Source organism: Danio rerio, chromosome 1 (assembly GCF_049306965.1).
Source record: "Danio rerio strain Tuebingen ecotype United States chromosome 1, GRCz12tu, whole genome shotgun sequence".
NCBI lineage: Eukaryota > Metazoa > Chordata > Actinopteri > Cypriniformes > Danionidae > Danio > Danio rerio.
Genome location: NC_133176.1, coordinates 50,893,821 through 50,913,067, shown reverse-complemented (window position 1 = coordinate 50,913,067; position 19,247 = coordinate 50,893,821). Strand labels below are relative to the sequence as shown.

Sequence of the window (19,247 nt, the reverse complement as noted above, 5' to 3'; positions counted from 1 at the left end):
TCACGCAAAAATGTCAAAGAGAGTTTTGCCATATTAACCTAGAAAACCTAGCAACTTTTATCTTTCTGTCAGTCTCTTATTTGGACTTGTTTTGGGATTGGCTGAATGGATAAAACAAAACTTGAGACTTTAAGACCCAACTGAGACTTTTTCCTCTCAAAAAGTTGTGTTTGATAACATTAATAGTACGTAAACAAACACAACAAACAAAATCTTTGCAGACTATTAACTCCCTTGAAAAATGTGATTGCCAGAGCACTGTTCTGGAATCAGTTACATGCCTGGAATCGAACCAGTGCGACTTTCCCTTCAGGTGAGAAATCTGACCATAGATCCGCATTTACTGAGAGTGGTCAAGCTCTCGAGATCAAGAGCGTGTTTCCTCAGGGGGATTTATTTCCCGGTGGAAATCTTCAGCAAATCAATAATTCATATCAGTCTAAAAACAGAACCACTACACGGCACAAACGCAGCTCAAATTTCACCTTCACTTCAAGCGTCCTCACGACAGACTGCGCTCAGCTCATCAATTACTCCACATCACTCAATGAACTCGGTGACTCTCCAAACCAAAAGTCTAGGTAATGTTACCAAATGGCCATCTGTTTAAAGAGATAATAATCTGGTTCACGGTTCATTTAAAAGACATCTGGACTTCTAAAGGAATAGCTCAATTCAAGAAATATTCCCCTATATAAAAACTTTGAATTATAGTCAAGTAATTGTAATAAAAATCTAGAATAAACAAAGGAAAAAAAAAAAACAAATACTGCCTTGACCAAAACAATTGTTTATACTGTATTTTTATAATGTATATTTTGTATTTTATTTTTATTTGTGAATTGTTTTTTATTAATTGTTTTATTACATATATATATATATATATATATATATATATATATATATATATATATATATATATATATATATATATATATATATATATATATATATACATATAAATATATATGTGTTTATATATATATATATATATATATATATATATATATATGTGTGTGTTTATATATATATATATATATTAAACACGTCATGTTTTTTTCCTTGGAATAATATTACTAAAGTAGCTGTTAACATGAAATTGAACCCAAACAATACAAAAAAAAATTAAATGTAAAAAAAAAAATAATATATATAAAAAAAATTATAAAAGGGGTGAAGCAGTGGCACAGTAATTTGGTGCCTCACAGCAAGAAGGTGGCTGGTTCGAACCTCCACTCAGTTGGCGTTTCTGTGTGGAGTTTGCATGTTCTCCCTGCCTTCGCGTGGGTTTCCTCCGGGTGCTCCGATTTCCCACATAGTCCAAAGACATGCGGTACAGGTGAATTGGGTATGCTAAATTGTCTGCAGTGTGTGAGTGTGTGTGTGAATGTGTGTGTGGATGTTTCCCAGAGATGGGATGCTGGAGAAGTTGGTGGTTTATTCCGCTGTGGCGACCCCAGATTAATATTACCTATGTACTATAATACTACCTACTGCGCCATTGCGTCGCCCATGTCAATTATTATTTTATTAAATTATATTTTAATATTAGCTTGACCAGTTAACGGTTAATATTCGGTTAGAAAAGAAAAAAATATATAGTTTCAATTCCTTATTTCAAGTAACTAATTTCTTACTAATGTCTTTCTTGAATTTTTCTAGTTATTTTGCGAGGTTCTAGCATTCAGCTCTATTTAAATGACAATTAAAGTGTCATTTAAATTCTTAGCTATGTTAATTAGGGTAACTAGTCAAGTAAGTTTAATTAGGGATGTCATTGGACATTAGACAACATATGAACCACCAACTTATGTAGTGGATGCCCTTCCAGCTGCAACCCAGTACTGGGAAACATCCAAACACTCTCATTCACACACACTAGAGCCAATTAAGTTCATCCAATTCACCTATAACGCATGTCTTTGGACAGTGGGGGAAACAGGAGCACCCAGAGGAAATCTACGCCAACACTGGGAGAACATGCAAACTCCACACAGAAAAGGCAACTGGCCAGACCGGGACATGAACCAGCGACCTTTGTGCTGTTAGGTGACAGTGCTAACCACTGAGCCATCGTGCCTACACACTAATCAAATTCTTTATATTCCAAAAAACACCTAGTAGTCTTATTCAAAGTCTCTTTGACCTCAGGAGCACACAAGTTGTAAAGCAATCACCTTGCGCTTCAAATGCAATATGAATAATTTATAATGCATTGTGGGGACAGTGTCAAAAATATGGATGAAGTTCATATTAGCATGTCCTTGATAGCATCTAGTAAGGTGTGTTTTTCACTCTACAAACATGAACACACACAAACACACTCATATTTCAGTGTAACAGAGGACCACAGTCATGAAGAGCTACATACAGTCATGAGTGTTCAAGGCTGCACTGGAGATGACAGACAAAATGAAGACAGTTTTTTTTTCTTGCTACAGCGTGGTTGTAAAGAGTGAGCTGTGTGTGTGTGTGTGTGTGTGTGTAGCTGCTGCAGCATATGATGAATGTGTTTTGAACGTGAAAATAGATTGCCTACTCCACATCACTGGGGAAAAATCCAGACAGAGGGAAAGAATAGCAGGGAATGTAAAAGGAGTATGTGACGGACAGCTCTGAGTAGAGAAGAAGAAGAGAAAAATCTGAAGACGCAAGGATGAACGTTAATGCTCTCAGGCTCTTTTTTGTTCCACTACTACTGAAAGCAAGGCTGACAACATGAGATTAAAAACAAACAAGACAGCATGAGAGACTGAATAGTATAACACTAATGCAGCCTCTATTATTATTAAATTAATTATTGAATTAATTCATGGTTATTAATCTAAATAATGACTACCTGTACTACATGTTCTCTATATCTGTATATGTGATTGCATGTGATTAGACATGATTAATTTGATTTACTCAATTTTTTAAGGTAAGTGGTTGCAAACTATTTATATAGGTTGAATTTGAACAAATTAAATTACATTAATTTACTAATTATAAATATACTATAAATATATATAAATTACTAAATTCAAGTTGTTTGTTTAAATTTAGCCCATATAAATTGTTTGCAACCACCCACCTTTGAAAAAAATTGAGTAAATCCAATGAATATTTTTTTTCTGTGTACTATATGTCTATTTTTGTGGAAACAAAACACTTAAAGATTCTTTGAGCTCATTCATTCATACATTTTCTTTTCGGCTCAGTGCCTTAGTAATCTAGGGTTGCCACAGTGAAATGAATCGCCAACTTATCCAGCATGTTTCACACAGCGGATGCCCTTCCAGCTGCAACCCATCATTGGGAAACATCCATATTCACAGACATGCATTATGACCAATTTAGCTTACTCAATTCTCCTAACTTGTGGGGGAAACCAGAGCACCCGGAGGAAACCCAAGTGAACACGGAGAGAATATGCAAACTCCACACAGAAATTGTGCTACTCACTGCGTCACTGTAAAAGTAACTTTAGAAATGTCTTTAAAAATAAAGAAATAAAGGTACAAAATCTTTCACTGGAGTGATACCTTTTTAAAACAACCCAGGCTCGCTATTGAAACGTACCCCTATATACATTTCTGGAGAGTGCTAAATACATCCAAGGAGCTACGTTTTGTTCAGTTTTTGTTTTTGCGAATCCACCAGAGGCTGCTGTGTATGCTTTTTCAGATCTCAAATTTCTCTCACGAGTAACATTCACGCCTGCTGTCCTTACGTAAATCCACCAAAGGCTACTGTCGACAGACTGACTGACTGACTGACTGACTGACTGACTGACTGACCGACCAATTGCCCCACCTACCCCCTTCCCTAAACCCAATTGATAATGTTTTCAAAAGCAATCCCGAAAAAGAAAAGACCTTGGACTCCTGATTTTTACCACGTTAATAGATCTTACCACGTTCTTACCCTGTTATTTACTTGTTTAATTTAATTTTTGGCCTTTGGTTTTTGCTATAAATGCTTTTCTGGACTCGAACCCTGTCATCATGGTTAATTCCTCTCTGCATCTCAAGTCTGCTGTATACTGTACATGTCGAGCTAGTGGGCAAACTGGCAACAGCTGAAAATCTGTCCACACAGAGATAGGTAGTCAGCTGGTAGTGCGAAAAGAAAAAAGCCATTGGCAGCGTTATACCGCCCCATAGCGTTCATTTTAATAGTTTAATTAGCCGTAAATAGCTCTGGCTACATAATTCGAGATCTCAAGAAATGTATACTGGAGTAGATTTTTACAATGAGCCTGTTTCAAAAGGTTCACTTTTGTACTGTACATGTAGCACCTTTAATGTTCCCTTTTGTACTTGTAAGGTTCACTTTTGTGCCATTAAGTAACTGTGTGGTAAATATTTGTACTTTTTAAGTATTAATATTTATCTCTTAAACTCTGCGTATGCAGTACTTCATTTTCTTCTGCATTCTTAAAATTTTAAAGATCCGTACTGGCCCAAAACCCATAAGTGGTTTCATTCTCTCATCAATTGGAATAGAATAACGTTTGCACAGATTATGATAGAGATATGTGCAGGAACCAACAAAACTAATTACAGCAACCTAGACCACACAGAATCAAATACCATATATTAATATAAAACTTTTGCATTTGCACTTCTGCATGTGGATATGTGAAGCTTTTAAATTTGGGTAGGCAAAATCCAGGCAGAAACCACAAAATAGTCCTTGACTTGACCTGTTAGAAACAAAAATGTACCTTTTGAAAAGCTGTCAGATTTTGAACCTTTTTTCTGAGAGTGTTCACTGGCACTTTTGATCAATTTAATGTGTTCTTGCTGAACAACAAAATGTGTATAAAATGTATGCAAAGAAATGTCTTATTGACCCCAAACTTTTGGGAAACATCTAAATAGTATATAACAAAAAAAACCTCTATTCATATTTTTTCCTCCTGTCTTTCATCTCTGAATTTAATTCATTTTCGGTTCAAATTTCCACAGGATTCACAAGAGCTAATTATGGAGCAGCCTGGGGAAAGACGCTCACACATACGCTATCTCTCTCTCTCTCTCTCTCTATCTCTCTCTCTCAAAAGACTCTACATATCCGCATCAGTGTTAATTAAACAATGCCATCACTGCGATTAACTTAAAGCCTGAGAATGAAGAAAACGCTTCTCTTTTCCTCCACACATTTGCACCTTAGTTCACACACACACACACACACACACACACACACACACACACACACACACACACACACACACACACACACACTCTTAACATAAAGAAGTCACATTTTTGAGAATAAAATGATAAAAATCTAATCAAGTAAAAACATGTAAATACGGCAGGAGATTCAAAACTCCATGCAAAGTGTAAAGGAGTGCTGTAAATTATGCAAGTGTATGTCTACGTGTCTGTTTATTTCTATGCAGTGTGTTTACTGCGCACAGTCAATGTTATGATGCTGAAACCAATCTGAGCACATAGCATTGAATGCTAAAAGACTGCGAAATCGCAAATGAAAATCAAATAGAGACTTCTGCTGGAGTGTGTGTGTACCTTGTATTACTTAAATTGTTGGGATCAAATGTCCCCACAAGTATAGCAACACCAGTATATTTTGTCATCATGGAGAAATTTATTTATTTATTTTTTTGGTCCACATGAATAAAACAGCTCATAAATCAGTGTGTGTGTGTGTACTGGTTTTAGTGGATTACAAGGACAGCTTTTTTGTATGACGACATGGGTATGACCTTGTTGTACTCTACACTGTAAAATATGGTGGGTTCCACACAATTCCTTCATGTTGTCCCAACACAAATTGATTAAGTTAACGTATTCGTTTTTACAAATTGAAGTGGATTGAACATAAAACAATTAAGTTGTCCTAAAAAAAATAAGAATTGTATTAATTCAACTCATTTTAAATAAGTAGTTAGAAGATTCATCTATTATGGAGGTTTACAGGGACACGCCTGATGTCCTTGTAAATCAAAAAGCTTAAAATCATACTTACAATGTCTTTTAACATTCGAATTGGGTTTGAGGGTTGGATTTAGGAGTAGGGCCATATAATCAGCGGTTCCTACAGTATAAAATATATTACGCCTATGGAGAGGCCTTATAAACCACCAAAACCAACAAACGTGTGTGTCTTTATGTGTGTGCGTGAGACACTCACTCGACAGGGGGGTTGATATCATCTGGTTTGGTCTCGAAGAAGCGCAGGACTTCCTCACTCTGAGAGATCTGTGGAGGAAGCCGCACCAGTGCCTGGCGGACAGAAAAACAGACCATTATATAGTCGTCTTAAATTAAATTCAGCAAATGAAAACATAATCAAAGGGGATGCTTTATTCAAGTCATTTTTGGACTTGTCTTTCACAATTGTGGCTGTATTTTTCTCATTTCAAGATCAAAATGTGCTGTTGTACACAGTATTTAAAGTCAGTGTAAAATAATTTTAAGTTATATTATATAAAATAAAATGAGTCTTGAGGTATATTTAATTTAACTCTAAAAAATGAAGGCAAACACATTTTTTTTGTTTTGTTTTGTTTTAAACATCCAATGACAAAACATTCGATTTTTTTTTTCTGGTACAGACATTAAATGTCGAACTGCTGCAGTATCTTAGGATGAATGTTAACTGCTGCAGTGGTGATGTGGGTGGAAACATGCAGATAAAGCAGCAGTAATAATATAATACGATCCTGCTTGTAGAATCGAAAACTAAATGGCTCATATTTTGACATACTTTCAAAGAAATTGGTTTACCTTTTCCGTGTGTTATAAATTGTTCAGTTGGACATAATTATAACAACTGAATCCTATTATAGCATTTAAACCAGGGATAAAGTCACATTTTCATCATACGTGTAACAGCAAGTGAAGTGCTGTGCAGGTAAATCTCACTCCTCTGACCTCTAAAAGGTGCTCTAGTGACAGACAATAGAGGCCTCCTTGATATGGTACCTGACTTCCATACAAAGAATTGCTGATTTGATCCCAGCTCGGAGTGGGTTGGGTGGTGTAAGACCAGCAGGTTATATTGGTGCCGTGACCCGGATGAAAGTGAGGTTTAGGTGGGGTAGTTAAAAAACTATAAAAGGTGCTCTAGGGACAGACGCCAGAGATCAAGGTCTTGAGCCTCCTTGATGCTATGTGCTACTTGACCTACTTCCATACTAATAGCTGCTAGTTCAATCCCAGCACGGAGCAAGTTGAGTGGTGTAGGACTGGTAGGTTACATTGGTGGAGTGACCTGGATGAGACTGAGATTTGGGGGAGGGGTGTTGAGTGTGACAGAGGCCAGCTAGTGAAGTGATGTGCAGATAAACCTCTCTTCTGACCTATAAAAGGTGCTCTAGTGACAAACACTAGGGGCCATGGTCTTTAGTCTCCATGATAGAACAACTGACTCCCATGCGGAGAGTCGCCGGTTCAATCCCAGTTCACCGTGGGTTGGGTGCAATAGGACCAGTGGGTTACACGTGGGGGCTCGTCTGGGATGAGACTGAGATTTGGAGGTGAGTGTAACAGAAGCCAGCTAGTGACGTGCTGTGCAGGTAATCCTCACTCCTCTGACCTCTAAAAGGTGCTCTAGCGACAGATTCTAGGGGCCATGGTCTTTAGCCACCTTGTCAGAGCAATTGTCTCCCATGCGTAAAGTTGCCGGTTCGATACAAGCTCAGCATGGGTTGGGTGAAGTAGGACCAGTGGGTTACATGTGGGGGCTTGTCAGGGATGGGAGTGAGATTTGGGGGGGGGGGGGTGGGGGGGGGGGATGGGTGGTGTAACAGAGGCCAGCTAGTGAAGTGCTATGCAGGTAAACCTCACTTCTCTGACCTGCTCTAGCGACAGATGCTAGGGGCCATGGTCTTTAGCTTCCTTGATAGAGCAACCAAGTCCCATACAAGGCAAGGCAAGTTTATTTATATAGCACATTTTATACACAGTGGCAATTTAAAGAGTTTTACATAAACAAAGAACCAAAGGGTCCCATACAAATGGTTACATAAGAACCCTTTAAAGTTCTGTGATAAAGATGTGATTTTGCTTCAATGCATCACTTAAACATTTGTCTAACAAATTCAGCCTGTTTCAACTGCTTTACAAGCTCTCAAACACGATGTGAAAATTATTGAAAGAACAGAGGGAAGAAGGAAAAAAACGAAAACGGAAGGAGCGGGAGAGGGAGAGGGAAGAATCCCTGGAGAAAAATGCTGTTATTTATTTATCTTTGAAGAACACAATGCAATTAAATGGAGACGGTTTGTCTAATTAAGGCTTTTACAGGAAATAGCTAGTAAACATCCTACATTTGAGCTCTTCAAAGACTCGTCCCTTTCTCTCTCTTTCTCTCTCTCTCTCTCTTTTTCTCTCTCTATCTCTCTTTCTCTCTCTTTCTCTCTCTCTCTCTCTCTCTTTCTCTCTCTTTCTCTCTCTTTCTCTCTCTTTCTCTCTCTCTCTGTTTTACAGGGAAGGGACAGAGGAAATCTGGAGGAAGTTAGTTATCTAAATGTCATACAATTAACTGTCGCATAATTAAATGTTGATTTAAGTTAAACTGGCTGCCAATTGTGTGCTTTAATTTAGTGTAATAAAAAATAAAGTAAATAATAAAAACAGTAAAATACAACTTCCAATAATAAATTTAAATACAATATTGCTGAACTTGCAAAAAAATTACATGATCACCTGTCAACTTAAAGGTGCCATATACTGCATTGGTTTAATAAGTTAAACTGTTCTCTGATATCTACAGTACATATTAGGTTTATGGCATTGGTAAGTTTAAAAAATCTCCAGAAACGGTTTAATAAGCTCATTTATTACTTCACAAAATACTCATAGAGTTAGATCTAGATAGATCTAGATTAGTGTATGATTGAGCATATATGACTTGTGTCGTGAAAATTATTAAGCTCAGACACACACAGCCTGATATACGCTGAACACGAACAAATATAAACCCAATCAGAGTAATGTCTTCTGATTGGCCTGTTATCCACCGGGTTTTACACTCGTGGAATTTACATGAGAACGAGGAAAAATTGGAGTCTGAGACTTATATGATACCAGTTTCTAAACTTTTATTGTTCTACTATGCCTTTGTATATACCCAGATTTTCATTATAGGGCACTTTTAAATAAATCTCTGTTAGTTTAGTCCTTTATTTTAGAAAGGTAAAACTATAATAATATTGTATCATGTAAAAATATTGGATCACAATTTACAATTTTTAAACTAAAAAACAAAAATAAAAAATGCAAGAAATAAATAAAATAAATCATAAAAGGTCAATTCAATTCATGTCTCTCAAATTAAGCTCAGTGAATTAAGAGTAATGCCATGTCTCTTTTTGAGATCTGGAACATCTTAATCGGTTTCAGACATTTAGGAGGAAAGGAAATAAAAGAAAATAAAAAATAAAATATAACATAGATAAAAATATAGAATAAAATAAAAAAAAACAAATATAATATAATAAATAAAATCTAGAATAAAAATAGAATAAAATAAAATAAAATAAAAATTTAAATAAAAAAATTTATTAATTTAAATCAACACTTTATTTCAATGTGCTAAATAATATATTAAATATATACAAATAAATTAAAATTTAAATAATTATATATATAAACATAGCATATAATATAATATAATATAATATAATATAATATAATATAATATAATATAATATAATATAATATAATATAATATAATATAATATAATATAATAGCACATCTCCTGTTCTAACTGTACATAAACTAAACATACAGTACCAGAACAACAAACCTGAAGTGCTAACTTTTATTTCCAGTCAACATTATTCAGTTTTTTTTTAATATTTCTGTGTGTGTTTCATTCTCTCATCACATATTTAAATATGCAATTAATAATGGATGTAACACTAGTGATGAGCATCAGAAGGATGTTTAATTTTAGGTTCTAAAGTGACATCCTTTATGTGAGTGTAATGGAGATTGTTGTCACAACAGCACCATCCAAGACATCCCATAATGCTCAGTATCTCAGCTCAGTTTAACAGCTGCTCTCCATTTGAGTGTGCCTCTGTGTTTGTTTACATCCACTGTCTCTGTATGTGTGTGTGTGTGCGTGTGTGTGTGTTGTTTAAAAAAAAGTGGTCTCTATTCCAACAGGAAGGAGGGGGAAGGAAAGGGAAAGATACAAGACACTCGAGGGGAAAAGATAAAGAAACAAGTCATTAAAATCCCTTCAAGTAATTTAGGGCTGTTATTGGGTTAGCTACGACTACCGGCAAAGTGCTTGTTGTCATTTGTATACTTGTGTAACTGAATGTGTTGTGTGTGTCAAAGCCTTTCACAGACTCATTTCTGTTTGTGTTGAGGGAATTTTGTTGTTCGGCACATTAGCATAATCAGATTTCAGCAAGATGGCAGATATTATGCGATAATGAGGCAAATTCGCTCTCAAACGTGATAAACATGCATAAAACTCAAAGCGTATATTATTTGTGGTTTGTGAGGATCTGACACTGTCATTTATGTCTTGAAACCCCCTAGAGGAAGTCAAAACAAAAGGTTGAGGGGTCTTGAAAGTACACTAAATAGTTTAAATTCAGCATTTTATATAAAGGGTCACACATTTCTAAGAATAGCAAGCTGCATTATGCATATTTAGTTGACTAGACTTAATAATAATAATTCCTTACATTTATTAAGCGCTTTTCTGGACAATCTAAACGCTTTACACATTGGAAGGAATCTCCTCATCCACTATCAGTGTGCAGAATCCACCTGGATGATGCGATGGCAGCCATTTTGCACCAGACCGCACACCACACGCCAGCTGATTGGTGGAGAGGAGACAGAGCGATGAAGCCGATTATGATATGGGATGGTTAAGAGGCCATGATGGACAGAGGCCAGTGGGCAAATTTGGCCAGGATGCTGGGGTTAAACCCATTTTCTTTTTCAAAGACATCCTGGGATTTTTAATGACCACAGACAGTCAAATTAAAATACTTGTATGAGGTAGGGGACAAAGTAAATAACCATTTAAAATGAAAATGGTTATTGCAAACTTTATCACATTTGCTATATATCTTATGCTGCGTTCACACCAGAAACGGATGAAGCTTCAAGGGCACAGACATCCTGCAGCGGGATTTTCTCGAATGAGGAAGCGTATGATGCGATTCACTCGAATAAAGTGGTGCGAATGACACATTTCGCTCGAATCTTGAAGCGTATGACGAGATTCGCTCGAATGAAGTGGTGCGAATGACGCGATTCACTCGAATGAGGAAGCATATGAAGCGATTCACTCGAATGAAGTGGTGTGAATGACATGTTTCGCACGAATGTGGAAGCGTATGACGAGAATCACTCAAATGAAGTGGTGCGAATGACGCGATTCACTCGAATGAGGAAGCATATGAAGCGATTCACTCGAATGAAGTGGTGTGAATGACACGTTTCGCACGAATGTGGAAGCGTATGACGAGATTCACTCAAATGAAGTGGTGCGAATGAAGCGATTCACTCGAATGAGGAAGCGTATGACGTAATTCGCTCGAATGAATCAGTGTTAATGATGCGATTCACTTGAATAAAACGTATTTAATGACGCGATTCGCTTAATTGAGGCGGTGACAATGATGTGATTCGCACAAATAAAGTGGTGTGAACGATGCAATTCACTCGAATGAAGTGTTGTGAATGACGTGATTGGCTCGAATTAAGCACTGTAAATGATGCGATTCGCTCGAATGAAGTGGTGTGAATGACGTGATTCGCTGAAATATAGCTGTGCGAATGACGCGATTCGCTGTAATGAAGCAGCGTATCTTGAGCATTTTGCATGTTTAACGCACTTGACATGCTTAACACATAGATTGCTCGAGTTGGAAAGTCTGCACTTAACTAATCAGGAGCTTGCTCTTGTAGGGCCGTGATTATGACCTAGTGCCTGTTGTTGGTGTCCAGAGGGAAAATCTTTGCTGACAACAAACAACAGCTCATTCAACTGCTACCAGCTGAAAGCTGGAAAGTTTCTGGAGAACTTACAGAGCTGGGTGCACCTATGAAAGGATCTAGTGGATTCAGACACGGCGCCAAATGAATCTACGCTGTTTTTCAGCCTTGCTAAAGCACATAAACACAGCTATTCTCTCAATAACATCCATGTTAGTCATTTAGCAATGAAGCTAGAGTCACCAGGCAAACAGAAGCTTCGCCTATGATGGGAATCTGCGTCTATTGTGTTTGAATGTCATGCGTGACTGAAGCAAATTTGACGTGTGAATCAAAGAAGTAAACTCAATATGTTCACGAGTCTATTTACACGTGAAATCTATTTACATTTATTCGCACATGCTGTGTCTGGTGTGAACACAGCATTGCAGACAGAATTCTTTGTCTATGCTTTGCAATTGTGACTTTACTAACTAAATATAAATGCTGAGACTAAAAAAAAAGTAAAAACTCTGAGGTCAGAATTGTGTTTTAAACTTTTGAGTTCCAAGAAATAAAGCCACAATTATGAGAAAACCTATAAATATGCAACTTTAAGAAATAAAGTCAGAAAAGTGAGATAAAGAAGTTTGTTTTTAGGATTATGCTTTCACAATTGTGTGATTTGCAACATTGCCCATTATAGTATCTTTAACATAATCACAGTAAACACACAAACAGCTCCTTAATAACTTTTTCAAAAAAGAAAATGGGCTTAATACTGAACCCTGAGGCACGCCAAAGCAATAACAACACTTTTAATGATGTCCTGAATAGCACTTCCCCATGACAACATGTGACACAAACATAAACAGTGTTTGTTGAAGGACAAAGCTGCATAGAACCTCTCACATGTTAATGGCTTTCTAAATAAAGTAATATGGCCTACGCATATTAGATAAGAAAATAAAAGAGGACAAAAAAACAAAAGCTCTGACAAAGAGGAAGGAAGGAAGGAAATGAGAGACTTACTCTGCAATAGTCGTCAATAAAGCGTAGTCTCTTCATGGCCACGTCTCTTACATGACTTCGTCGGAAAAGGATTTTGCCTTTAAAATAAAAGACAAAATCAAATGCATGGTCTACTCCTGGAAATCTTGTAAGAATAATGAAAGAGATCTACATGAGTGGTTTTATCAAGTGTATTATAAGGTTTTTTGTGTAAAATAATTTTGCCAAGGTAACATTATTTATGTGGCAGTAGTTAACTTAAAAATAATAATTTAACTAATATAATAATAATAATAATATAATTTAACAGATTATACACAAATCAGATTACCTGTCTTTAAGAAAAATAAATCAATTTTAATTAAATAAAAAAAAACTATTATATTAAATTAAATTAAATGATTGAAAGTAAAATAAAAGTTGACAAGTAAACAATTATTTTACAAAAAATACATATTAATATACACCTATAAATAGTTAAACCTAAATACCTAAATGTCATATTCATGGTGTTGCCAGTTAATCTGTTTGCAAACACTGGCTTGACTAAAAAAAATCTTTCACAATTGTAAAAAAAGCTAAATGAATTTAGAGGAATGCCATGTCTCTTTTTGAGATCTGGAACATCAATCAGCTTCAGAAATTTAGGTGGAAATAATATATAAAAAAAAAAGAAAAAAAAAAAGAAAAGAAAATAAATTAAAAAATAATCAAATAAAATAATATGTTTCTTTTTGATATCTGCTTCAGACATCTTGGAGGAATTAAATTAAATTAAATTAAATTAAATTAAATTAAATTAAATTAAATTAAATTAAATTAAAATTAAAGTTAAATTAAAGTTGACAAATAAAATAAAATTATTCACAAAATTTAATAAAAAATATATAAGTAAACAAATCTAAATAGCTACTTGTTGTGCCAGTGAAACTATTCACAAATACTGATTTGACTGAAGAGAAAAAATAACTTTCACTGTTGTAGAAAAGCCCAGTGCATTTAGAGAAACGCCATGTGTTCTTCTTGAGATCTGGAACATCTTAATCAGCTTCAGACAGTTTGAAGGAGATGAAATCACCCTATAGCAAAAAACTCCAGCTGTCATGTTCTCAAGCTCAAGAAAACACTCAGAGACACTTAGCAGTGTGCTAGAAAAGACAGATGAATGCAAAACAAAAATGTTGCAGCTTTTAGTTCAAATTCATAAACTCTAACATCATTTAAAAGTTTTTTTGGAGGTTATAACTACATTAGCTTCAACCGCAAGAAATAAATTTAGAAGACCGAGGGGGGGAAATGTGCAAATTACCTTGCAGAATGTTTCATAAAATCTTAAAGACTGACAAAATGATTCTTTAATATGCATCGCACTATGTTGCACTAATTCATCTTGAATTGTACATACCCACTGTACATATACATTTCTAATTATGTTCGTATCTATATTTATACCTCTGATTATTAATAGCAATCTGGACATATATTCATCTACTGTAAATCTCTAATCATGGCTAATTCAAGTACATTCATCTGTAAATATCACCATAGTTTTCTATAATTGCACTTTATAACTTACACCAATACCCTGCACTTGCTGCTACTGCACTCCGAGTTAGACTTAAACTGCATTTCCTTGGCTTGTACTAGTACATGTGTAATGACAATAAAGTTGAATCTAATCTAATCTAATCTAAAAATATCTAAAGATAAGCATGGTATATTTTAGCCAAGTTCGATAACTTTTCCAAGATATAAATACCATCAGCATCAATAGCAAGAAATAAAGTCACAATTGAAAAAAAAAGCACAATTTAGAAACTCAAATTGTGAAACAAACAAAAAAAGATGTTGTACATAAAGGAGCAAATTATCTACTTGAATTAAATCATACATAATTTTTTTTCCAACGGCAGAAACAGCCTTTTGTAATATTGTATAACTGGCAAAAACGTAAAAAAAAAAAAAAAAAATATATATATATATATATATATATATATATATATATATATATATATATATATATATAAATATATATATATATATATATATATATATATATATATATATATATATATATATATATATATACAATATATATATATATATATATAATCACAAAACGTAATTAATAGGGATGTAACGGTATCAGAATTTCACGGTACGATAATACCTCAGTATGAATGGCACGGTACGGTATTTATTGAATAATTTACAGGAAAAACAAAACTAATGAATAGACTCAAAAAAAGTGCCAAAAGTGTTTATTTACCTTAGCACTGAACATATCAATGACATACAAATTAGCATTAGAAAGAAACCGAAATGCTTCCACACATCTGATTTAAAACCCGCTTTAGGTTTGATCATTTCCAGCTCTTTTTCTTCCGTTACTAGCAACACACTCCATTTCCGCATTACTGGATCTGTAGTGACATCAGACCGCAAAGGATGATTGCCACGCCTAGGCTGATGGGAATTGTAGTTCCCGATACCTCCCGTTCGCTTCAATCGCCTGAGCAAACTTTTCTCAGAAATATAGTTTTATTGAGTTATGCGCCTACAGTAATATTGAAAAAAATTACTATTGCGGTATGACGGTATTTACAATATTGTTACATCCCTAGTAATTAATCATTCATGATTAATCGCGTAATGCTGTATTACAGAAATAAAAACACAGGCATCTAAGTGCCATTTGAATTTCAAAACAATCAATACCAATAACACAAAAATTATTTCCATGTTGGATTATAAGTGGAATAGAAACACAAACACACACACACGCGTGCGCGTTCATCAAATTTGCTTAAACTAAGCGTTCTAAAGTATGGCTATATTTCACAAGGATTCTGACACAACAACGTGAAGAAGACGCTTTACAAAAGTTGCATGTAGGGGGGAAACACGTCAAACTTATGAAATGTGAGGGCTCATGGAAGCAGCTTAAAGGCAGAGAATAAGTCTGTCTTTGACAGCTTGGGACTTCCATCTACCACTTTCACTGAGTACATTTACATGGACACCATCCCTCCACTTTTATGATTAAGATAATACTGATTAATAGTCTACCATGTAAGCAGCGATTTTTGATTACCTTAAAAGATCACCCGGGTCTTGAAATGCGGAGGTTTTTCTTTCTGTTGGCCATGCGGTTTCAAATTCCATTAAAACATCATGAATGAAAATTTGCAGAATGAAAGTGAACTGCTGAATCCCTGAGGGGGTGGGTGTAGCCGATGAAAGTGAGGACCGGGGGGTTCGGTCACTATTCTGCTGCCCAAGGCGGACGCCTAGGTCGCCTCTATGAACACACGTCAGCCAAAACAGAAATAAACAAAAAAAAAACGGCAACTGCATTATTTGCGTTATTTTTTAATGTGTTAAATATATCAAATTTAACACATGCGTTAACGTGCTAATTTAGACAGCCCCATACATACATATGTATGTATATACGAGCAATATCACACTCGTACAGTAGCAGTGCGATATGGCTGTATATCAGCACTGGTGAGAGGCGTGCTTTGGCACGAGGTCGCAGGCCATATCGCACTGCTATGAGTGTGGTATTGCGTTTGTACAACAGTTCGATGGCACAATTGTGTATATAAAAAAGAAAATCCAACACGGAGAGTCTAAAGCCCTTTTGTATTAGGAACTACTTTCTTCCGCCAATCATTCACATCTGCAGCTGACGTCAGAACAGCAGAAGTCGTTACTAATTCACCAACGTCAATTTAGAGCTAGTGTTTGAATAACTCTCTATAGCGTAATTTCTAAAGTGATGATAAAACAGCTGATTTTGCTCACACTTTAAGATTGTAAGGCTGAATGTGACATGAAATGCCATTTGTCTACAGAGATATCTCTCCCTACAGTTTATTACAGTCTACAGTATTTCTCTGTTGCTATCGGTTTTGTGACGGGTGCCAGGTGTCCCAGCGTTTACCCGGAGACTTTAAGGAATGATAAGGAGACAAACTATTTCGCTCTTCCTATTTTCCTTTATGCGTGTCGACTGCATACATGCCAGTCAACATATATGTATACATGTATAAATATATATATATAGTTGAAGTCAGAATTATTAGCCCCCTGAATTATTAGCCCACTGTTTATTTTCCCCCAATTTCTGTTTAACAGAGAGATTTTTTTAACACATTTCTAAACATAATAGTTTTAATAACTCATTTCTAATAACTGATTTTTTTAGTCTTTGCTATAATGACAGTAAATAATATTTGACTAGATATTTTTCAAGACACTTCTATCCAGCTTAAATTGGCATTTAAAGGCTTAACTAGGTTAATTAGGTGAACTAGGCAGGTTAGGGTAATTAGGCAAGTTATTGTATAATGATGGTTTGTTCTGTAGACAGTTGAAAAAAATTTCTTAAGGGGGCTAATAATTTTTACCTTAAAATGGTGTTTAAAAATTTTAAAAATTGCTTTCATTCTAGCCGAAATAAAACAAATAAGACTTTCTCCAGAAGATAAAATATTATCAGACGTACAGTGAAAATTTCCTTGCTCTGTTAAACATCATTTAGGAAATATTTAAATAACGAGAGGACTTTAAATTTTTAATATCTAAATAAAAGAGGACAAATCATTTTGACTTTAACTCTTATGTGTGAATACAAGGAAATCTAATCTGTCCCACTCCGCCGTCCCACTGGAGTCCAACAATCAGACTGGAATTAAATAGAGACAGAGCATAGATTTAATGATTTGCCACCTGACACCCCAATATTCCCTTACAAATCCTCACAATGGCTTTTATAATCCACTTAATATTCCAGTAATCTAAACCAATTACATTGCATTCCAGTTTAGATCCATTGGATAGCCAGTGCTAGTCAGAGCGAAAGCATTCATACTGAGAGAAAGAGAGATGAACAAACTGAAAGAATCAGATGGAGAGAAAGAAGAGAGAGACACACACACACGCGACACATCCAGAGAAAAGAGCAGCTGCGTCAGCAAGCCAAGAAAAAAGCCCTGTCTCCATCTCTCTGTGTCTCTGTCTCACTCTCCTCCTTTTCTTCTTATTGATGGCTCTTGTTCTTCAGCAACGGTGCTGCTCATCTCAATGACTAGTGTGCTTCCTGCAAATGTGTGTGTGTAAGTCAAGAACAGAAGCACGACCCCATCCTAGCATAACCATGACTTATAGCGGACAGATCTGCTGACACTGTGGATATGGAGGTATGTGTGTGTGTGTTTTATTTGTGTTTGTGTGTGTCTGTGTGTCTATGTGTGTGTGTTTGTATGTGTGTCTGTCTGTGTGGAGAGGAGGGTGTATGTGTGTGTTTTTGTGTGTGCGTGTTTGTGTGTTTTTGTATGTGTGGATGTTTTGTATGTGTGGATGTTTTTGTATGTCTGTCTGACTGTCTGACTGTCTGTGTGCGTGTGTTTTGTGTTAGTGTTTGTGTGTGTATGTCTGTGTATGTGTTTGTATGTGTGTCTATCTGTGTGTGGGGGGAAGGGGTGTATGTGTGTGTTTTTGTGTGTGTTTTTGTGTGTGTTTGTCTTTGTCTTTCTGTGTATGTGTTTGTAATTGTGTTTTTGTATGTGTGTGTGTGTGTGTGTGTGTGTGTGTATTTTACTTGTTTTTGTGTATGTTTGTGTTTGTATGTGTGTGATTTTATGTGTGTCTGTCTGTGTGTGGAGAAGGGGGTGTATGTGTTTGTGTGTGTGTGTTTTGAATGTGTCTGTAAGTGTGTGTGTGTGTGTGTGTGTGTGTGTGTGTGTGTGTGTGTGTGTGTGTGTGTGTGTGTGTGTGTGTGTGTGTGTGTGTGTGTTTCATCCAAAAATCACCTGGAAGAAATGGGATAATCCTCTTTTTTGGATCTTTCTGCCCTCCCTCGATTGGGAACTTGTCGAGTATCTGCATCTGTGGGACGACACAAGAAACATCAACAACAAATTAGTATAATCAAATTATTAGAGCGTACTCACACTAGGCTATTCGAACCGTGCCCAGGCACATTTGACCCCCGTTTCCCGGCTCGTTTGAGAAGTGTGAGGGCTCCTATTCATGCCCAGGTAAGATTCAGTTGGCCGGCCCTGGCCCGTTTACAAGAGGTGTGATAAAGCACGGTTCAGTTGGGCTTTGGCGCGGTGCGCTTGTAGTGTGAAAAAGTGCAAAGCATGCCTGATGGTAAAACTGAAGACGTGACGTGACTTTTAAGGGACTCATAAGAGGGTTTCATATGGATTTATTAATCATTCTTTCTTTTCAATGAAGTTTATTAGTGTATTAAAGATGCAAACCCCTCACTGCGGGTCAGCTGCACCTTCAGCAAACCTCCTAATACCTGCAGCACGAGA

The 19,247-nt window shown here is 35.9% G+C and overlaps 1 protein-coding gene across 12 annotated transcripts in view; it reads right to left on the bottom strand.

The window, feature by feature from the left end:
• The window catches only part of sh3pxd2aa (SH3 and PX domains 2Aa), a 168,337-nt gene that overhangs the window by 79,624 nt on the left and 69,466 nt on the right, over positions 1-19,247 (bottom strand). For all 12 annotated transcript variants that reach the window (XM_021475313.3, XM_009293905.5, XM_021475323.3 and 9 more), the window contains 3 exons: positions 18,735-18,810; positions 12,937-13,013; positions 6,142-6,233 (listed from right to left, as the gene is read on the bottom strand). In XM_021475313.3, the coding sequence (XP_021330988.1) occupies positions 6,142-6,233; positions 12,937-13,013; positions 18,735-18,810 (245 nt within the window). Of the gene's footprint in view, positions 1-6,141; positions 6,234-12,936; positions 13,014-18,734; positions 18,811-19,247 lie in introns of those variants that run through there.